The sequence below is a fragment of the Pyricularia pennisetigena genome, chromosome 2 (genome assembly GCF_004337985.1).
Source record: "Pyricularia pennisetigena strain Br36 chromosome 2, whole genome shotgun sequence".
Taxonomy (NCBI): Eukaryota; Fungi; Ascomycota; class Sordariomycetes; order Magnaporthales; family Pyriculariaceae; genus Pyricularia; species Pyricularia pennisetigena.
Genome location: NC_043741.1, coordinates 2,366,474 through 2,373,934, shown reverse-complemented (window position 1 = coordinate 2,373,934; position 7,461 = coordinate 2,366,474). Strand labels below are relative to the sequence as shown.

The 7,461-nt window shown below is 52.6% G+C and overlaps 3 protein-coding genes across 3 annotated transcripts; all 3 read left to right on the top strand.

Annotated features, from left to right (window-relative positions):
- Nucleotides 1–923: 923 nt before the first annotated feature.
- Nucleotides 924–1,925, top strand: PpBr36_00646 (uncharacterized protein; the record flags this gene model as incomplete). The annotated part of the gene is made up of 1 exon (XM_029887837.1): nucleotides 924–1,925. One exon carries the CDS (start codon nucleotides 924–926, stop codon nucleotides 1,923–1,925), a length of 1,002 nt encoding a protein of 333 aa, XP_029752366.1.
- A 1,066-nt stretch (nucleotides 1,926–2,991) lies between these two features.
- On the top strand, nucleotides 2,992–4,275 carry PpBr36_00645 (uncharacterized protein; the record flags this gene model as incomplete). Its single annotated transcript, XM_029887836.1, has 1 exon — nucleotides 2,992–4,275. One exon carries the CDS (start codon nucleotides 2,992–2,994, stop codon nucleotides 4,273–4,275), a length of 1,284 nt encoding a protein of 427 aa, XP_029752365.1.
- Nucleotides 4,276–4,882: 607 nt separating this feature from the next.
- Nucleotides 4,883–6,862, top strand: PpBr36_00644 (uncharacterized protein; the record flags this gene model as incomplete). The annotated part of the gene is made up of 4 exons (XM_029887835.1): nucleotides 4,883–4,953; nucleotides 5,019–5,320; nucleotides 5,388–6,616; nucleotides 6,710–6,862. The coding sequence occupies 4 exons, from the start codon at nucleotides 4,883–4,885 to the stop codon at nucleotides 6,860–6,862; spliced, it is 1,755 nt and encodes a 584-aa protein (XP_029752364.1).
- Between the last annotated feature and the right edge of the window lie 599 nt (nucleotides 6,863–7,461).

The window sequence follows — 7,461 nt, the reverse complement described above, 5'->3', positions numbered from 1 at the left end:
AAAAAAAAAAAAAAAAAAGTGACGGCCTGCCAGTCGCTGATCAACACCCGATGAACAGTTCGCTGGGCAATAAAAAGTGCGCATAAGCATAATAATGCCCCAAGGACGATGGGGCTATATTAATTCAGATTTCCCTAATTGGGATTCTTACACGATTCCTACGTCACAGTCAACTCCTGGTCCAGCTATCAATCAGCGCGCTTGCACCGGCACCGTTGCAGCTAAACGGGTTTTGTATAGTCGCGAAGGAAAAGCAAAGGAATAAACGCACGATCGCGGCACATCAAGGATTTAAGAAAGACTATGCAGATCAACGCTAATTGACCAACATTATTGATTCCAAGTGCTGTATTGTGATTCGCGAGCATATATTGCTGGTCTGATGTGCAGGTAGGCAGCTTCCCTGGAACCCCATTATTCAGTTGAGAACAAGCGCCTCCTGGGATCAACCATCAAAACTTCGACGCCTAGTGCACTTCGAATGCAACCGCCATCTCAGGAGTAACATTAACTAGCTCATATGGCCCAAGCTTTCGGCGTTACCGCAAAGGTGGGAATTCCATGGGATTGCAAACGCAACTCAATAAATCTACAACCATTTCCGGTATCTCATGCCCACGCCTGCTCGTGGTTAAAAAATTCACTTTCCGCCTGCAAAGTCTATCGCAAAATAACCCTAGCCAACCCTACAACTACACTAATTTGAAGGCAAGCAAAGTGAAAAAATAGAGTCGGGGCCGGGAATGCTCAAGCAAGGAGCACCAATCAGTTTCCGCACCGTAGAAGCCAAGTTTTGCCCGTTGAAAGGGTATACCTAAGGTTGTCTTTCACTGATTGGCCCGCAGAGCAATTCGCGACCTAACAGCTTCCTGAAACAGCAGACTCTCACCAGACCCTCCGTCAACGTGCAGAATATGTACAGCATGTCCAGCGATAGTGGCGAAACCGGCCCTATAGACAATGTCGTTACCCTTCCCGAGGCCATGGTCATGGCCGGCTTCTTCGCAGTGTCGATATGGAACTGCGTTCAGACCTTCATCTTCATCTTTGTGACTTTCAGGAACTACAGTGGCTTGTACTTCTGGAGCATGACGGTAGCCAACGCTGCGATTCCATTCCGGCAGATATTTGCTCTGGTTCGCCTGTTCGGCATGGCACCAACCTTGGCCATAACACCCCTCGTCAGCATCGGCTTCTGGGCCATGGTGACAGGCCAGAGCATGGTGCTCTACTCGAGGCTTTGCCTCGTGGTTGGCGAGCCGGTGAAATTGCGCTGGGTCCTTGGCCTCATCACCTTCACTTTCCTCTTCCTCGAGGTGCCAGTCAGCTCGCTGCTCATTGCCAGTAACGTTCCAGGGCAAGAGCACCTCGCCAAGACCTTCACCATCTTCGAAAACTGCCAGACCGGACTCATATCGGCACAAGAGGCACTCATCTCGTGGATATACGTGCGCGAGGCGAGGCGGGCCTTCAAGCCCATCCAAGTGATCAAGGGGGATCGGGTGAAGAAGACTTTGAAGGGCCTGGTCTGGCTATTCGTTCTCACGGCGTTGCTGGACTTGAGCCTGATGGGACTCGCCTACTCGGGACGCCAGTTTGCCATCATGACGTCCTACAAGGGCGTCGTATACAGCGTGAAGCTGCAGGTCGAGGGTGTCGTGCTCAACAGCCTAACCAAGCTGATGCGGAGGCGATCGTGTACCTGCGGTAGCACCGCGGCGGAAAACTACACTTCGAGTCCAATCACTGTTGTGGGCGTGGGGTTGGCAGAGCCAGGTACCGCGACTTGCCACAGTCCCGTCAAGAGGAACAGCGCAGAGGGCAAAGCGAGCGGCGATGATTTAGGGACTTCAATGACAAAAGAATACCCCGAGAGACATAGCGCGGAGCTGAGGAGGATATTCGGGACGCAAAGATATCCTTGACCGTTCGGGAAACAACCTGTTTGCTTGACAAAAAAAAAAAAGAAACAAAGAAAAATATACATAATGGAGCGTTCGCAACATGTGTCTAGCGTACCATACGCATCGACAAACACAGCAGACCGACGTCGATTGTGTCCCCGTTAACAACTCACTCGAATGCAGCTGCCCCGCAGGGCAATCCAAGGCACTCATTGTGCAAAGGTTGATCTGGGCATAGCCATAGGGGCAGCGAGCGAGGTTCATCCAGGCTATCTTACCATACTCATGGCAACGGTAGCTAGGATTAGCGGCCCAGCGTCAGGAGTGGAATTTGGTTTCCAAATGATGAGGCAAAACTTTTCCAAAAAAGCATCAACATCAGCATCAGCAAGCGATGGCAAACGACGAAGCCCAATATTGAGTCGATTCTAGCAAGGCTCCATGGATCATATCTCTGAGCAGCGCGCTTTTGGAACGAAACAAGCAGAGCCATGTTTCGAGGGGCGAACGAGACAAACCAACTGTGAAGACAGTGGAATTCGGGGACTCCGCTGGTCCAAATTCACCAATTTGGGGGTCCAATTTTCACATGACGTCGTGACTTGGGCACTTGCTGCCTTTGATGCGGCAGACGCGTCCGAGTCTTTTCCTGTGGTCGGGACAATCTGGACCGCCTCGACACTCGGGAGTAGGTAACATAAGCACAAGCTCATGATTTGTACCACTGGAATTTGCAGCAGATTGCAGTGAAATATTGGTTTGCGACCGCACCTACCTAGGGACATGTTTGTAAGCACTTGTAATTAGTGGTAGTACGAACAAATGCAAATTGGGTTTCTGGCTGTCAATGTCAATTAAGCGAGCGTTCGTCTATGCGTCGCAGCAGCACAGCCCCAATCAAAGTCGCCACTTCCCTCCCGTTCTCAGGGTTCAACTGGGACCTGAAATTGATTACGCCTTGCACCCTGCATACTTGACGCATCATCTTTTGCATTCAATACCTTGCGTAGTGGCCAACGGTCAAAACGATAAGCTCTTCGGGCGTTAGTGTCGCAATTTGACTTTTCATTTGTTTGTGCTGTACAACATGGGGAAGCCGGCAGACGCGACAACCCCACTGGCGGACAATGCACGCGCTGGTGCCTTGCCGCTGACGACGAACCAAGAAGCCCCGAGAAATGGAGGGAGCAGTAGCAACAACGGACCTTCAGTCGATCACAGCGACTACGGCTTCCTGCCTCGCACCCACGACCGCGACGATGACGATGACGAACTCCCGCCTCTGTATTCCGACGTCGCCGAGTCCAGCGCCCTCATTTCTCCAGCCCAGCACGCACAGCAGGCGTCGTCTCTGAATGGCCCTTCGCTTGTGCCCGTCTTTTCAGTCGATAGCAGCACGAAAAACGAGTATTACATGTCCAGTGACCTCGACAGCGACCCAACCCTTCTGGAACAACATGTCTTGGCGTGGTCCAAGAAACCGCCGCGCACATTCATTCAGGTCCATGGCTCGCATACCGAGACAAGATCCGAGAACGGCGGATCGAACAACAGAACGAGGACGATTGTCGACTTCAACGTGCGCGTTGACATGACACCCTACCTCTACACCGACCTCGCCAGGGGCACTTCTACATGGGCCGGCCTGCGCACGGTCGACAACGACGAGAAGGTCAAGCGTGGCACTTCGTTGGCGCGGCTCGCCCCTGGGGCTCGAAGGAGGCACCGCAGGAGGAGCGGGATGAGACTCGAGGATGCCGGCGACTCTCTGGGTGAGAAGCCGACGCTGACTGAGTGGTGCCATCGGTACTGCGCCAGCTCTGCGGGCCTCAAGGTGTTTTCCCTTCAGAAGCGGGTTGTTGGAGTCGACAAGGATTTGCTCATAGAGAGACTGCATAGCCTCGTGAGAAGCACAAACTACCGGGGCAACGTCACCATATCCTTCCCGACCGAGGGCGGATGGGTGGAGGTGTATAACGATTGCAAAGTCAACGAGTGGCGGTTCAAGACCTGGATCAGGCTCTTGACCTTCTTCACCCTGACAATTTTGCTCACATTTCCTTACTTGTTTTTCCGAACCAAGCGCTTCGAAACCGTTATTGCCGAGTGGCCCTTCTCTAGACCGGCACGGAACGGGTCGGCAGAAAGGGAGTATGCGAGCCTGAATGAGGACCAGCTGTACGGGTTGTGGGGAGCAGCTATCCACGCGGCGGTGATCAACAGACGACAATGTGTACTCGACCAGCAGGACTTGGCAAATTCGCACGCACAACCCCAAGGTGCTACGACGGGCGTCCATAGGTTTGTTGCTGCTGGCATCCAAGCCATGAACGTGGTAGACCAACAATTTGGCTGGGGTGGTAACAGCTAAATCCTATTCGTCGGATATTCTGGCTTTGTATGGTTTTACTATTTATGGCTGACGTTGCATCGGAAATCGTTTGGTTTTGCTCTGTCTTAACCAGGGTATGTAGACACCTACTCTCTAGTTTTATACCGAAAATGAAATCTTCAATGAAAGACTGAGAAACTGCAAATCTGGACTATAAGCAAAAGATGGCTCTAGAAAGAACCATTGATGCTGCCTCCGAGCAATATTCCGTCCATCCTTTCTTTCAGATACAGCCATTTTCCTGGGTTAGGGGTTCGTGTTTCTTTTCTCGAGAAAACTAGGAGACTAGACTAGAAAGTGGGGCTTCATCCGATATGATATCAAGCCAATCATCAATTGCGATAGCCCCCATAATCCATCGAAGAGCCTAGAAGCTTGTCGCACACTAGAAAAGCTCCCCGCCTCCAAATGTTTAACGGCGGCGTTGGACCAGACTATTGCGAGACAGACAAACATCAAGATACCCAAATTTCATACATCTGAGAACAACTGCAGGTTGCATTTGAGCAAGAAAATTCACTGGCTACTTTACGAATCCACGCGACTCCGATACTTGAATCTCTTCCGTGCGAAAGAAGTCTCAGCAATGTCTACTGCAGACGAGCTCAAGGCTCTAGGCAACAAGGCCATTGCGGAGAAGAACTTTGACGAGGCTGTGTATGTCACCACCCCGAACTTACTCCCAACTTCTTATGACTCGGATTTTACTGACAACTAAACAGCAAACACTTCACTGCAGCCATTGAACTCACACCCGATAACCACATTCTTTACAGCAACCGATCAGCCGCATACGCATCCAAGAAGGAATACGAAGCAGCGCTCAAGGATGCAGAGAAGACAGTTGAGCTGAAGCCCGACTGGCCCAAGGGCTACAGCCGGAAGGGAGCTGCGCTCTATGGCAAGAGGGACCTGGCTGCAGCCGCCGACGCATATGAGGCTGGCTTGAAGCTGGACCCGAACAATGCGGGCCTGAAGAATGACTTGGCATCGGTTCAGAGGGCGATTGATCAGGAGCTTGCAGGTATGCACTCACTTCCCAGTACAAATTCAATAAACCATGCCGTATCTAACACCGCAACTGCAACCAGGAGGAGGACCCAGCGGCTCTGACCCGATGGGTGGCCTTGGCCAGATGTTCAACGACCCCCAGCTCATCCAGAAGCTCGCCTCAAACCCCAAGACCGCCTCCCTTCTTGCAGACCCCTCGTTCATGCAAAAACTCCAGTCCATCCGTTCCAACCCCAGCAACAGCACAGAGCTCTTCAGCGACCCGCGCATGATCCAAGTACTAGGCGTCCTCATGGGCGTCGACATGGAGATGCGCGACCCCGCAGATATGCCCGCAGGCAGTGTCCCCACCCAGGAGGACTCCCCGATGCCGGATGCCCCCAAGCCCCAGCCCGCCAAGGCTCCCGAACCCGCTCCCGAGCCGGAACCGGAAGAAGAAGACGAGGAGGCGGCCGAGAAGCGCAAGGCCAAGGAGGCAGCCGACAAGGAGAAGGCCATCGGAACTGAGAACTACAAGAAGCGAAACTTTGATGAGGCCATCAAGCACTACCAGGCAGCCTGGGATCTGCACAAGGATATAACATACCTTAACAACCTCGGCGCGGCACAGTTCGAGAAGGGCGATTACCAGGCCTGCATCGACACGTGTACCAAGGCTGTGGAGGAGGGTCGCGCCATCTACGCCGACTTCAAGACCATTGCCAAGTCGTATGCGCGAATCGGCTCGGCGAACGAGAAGCTTGGCAACATGGACACTGCCATCGAAAACTACAAGACGTCTCTGCGTGAGCACCGCACACCCGATGTGTTGAAGAAGCTCAATGCGTGCGAAAAGGCCAAGAAAGAGAAGGAGAGACTCGAGTACATGGACCCGGTCAAGGCCGAGGAGGCACGCGAGGAGGGTAACACCAAGTTCAAGAACTCGGACTGGCCCGGTGCGGTGGCCGCCTACTCGGAGATGATCAAGCGGGCGCCTGATGATCCCCGCGGATACAGCAACCGGGCCGCCGCCTTTGTCAAGTTGCTCGAGTTCCCCTCTGCCCTGCAAGACTGCGACACGGCCATCGCCAAGGACCCCAAGTTTATCCGCGCCTACATCCGCAAGGCCCAGGCCTACTTTGGTATGCGCGAGTACAGCAAGTGCATGGACGCCTGCACTGAGGCTGCGCAGGTCGACCGCGAACACCACAATGGCGCGAACGCCAGGGAGATCGAGCAACAGCAGAACAAGGCTCTGCAAGCCATGTACGCGGCCAGGGAGAACGAGACGGAGGAGCAGACCAGGGAGAGGTTGCAGCGTGACCCAGAGGTAAGTGCCGTTTTTGCGGTTTTGGGCATCATGTCTTGGTGCCCCTCATTATTCCCAAGTCGAAACGCGTGTACTAACTGGATTACCCTTTAGATCATGGGTATCATGGCCGACCCCGTCATGCAGGCCATCCTGCAACAGGCACAGAGCGATCCTGCCGCTTTGCAGGAGCACATGAAGAACCCCAGCGTTCGCACCAAGATCCAGAAGCTGGTTGCTGCCGGCGTCATTCGCATGGGTCGTTAAGGGGTCAGTCAGCCGGCCTTTGTCTGGTTTTCAAGCTTTCCACAAGGGCAGACATGACTCCTTTTCTTTCAGCCCGGTTTCTTTTTGGCAAAAGTTGGTACTCGGCTAGCGGCACCCGAGCTTATTCGGAATTGACTCATGGGAATTAACGTAATGATGTATGATAATATACAAATTTCACGAGAGTCTGCTTGTAGTCAGTGCATCGCCCGCGTGATTCGCCATAGTATTTTGGATGACTGGATATACGCAGCATACATGCTTGGGTCTTGTCCCAGTAAGTTGATCGACATTTTACCTGCAAAAGTTTGCCCTTGTCGGAAAACATTGTTGTACATGCTAAACCTTCATTATCCACGGGCCACACACCCTTGAGATCACAAGCCAATATTCCCATTGCTGATCATCACTCATATCTTCCATCGCAAAAAGAGAACGTCTCATCTCCCCTGTCATCGTACATGAAACGCAAATAGCGTGATTGAAATCAACTCTTCAAAAAGACACAAATCGAGATGGAAATATCTGCGACCCTCGCAAAGATCACATCAAAAATGGACTACAGACATCCCATGGCAGCGTGTACATGGTGAATGTAA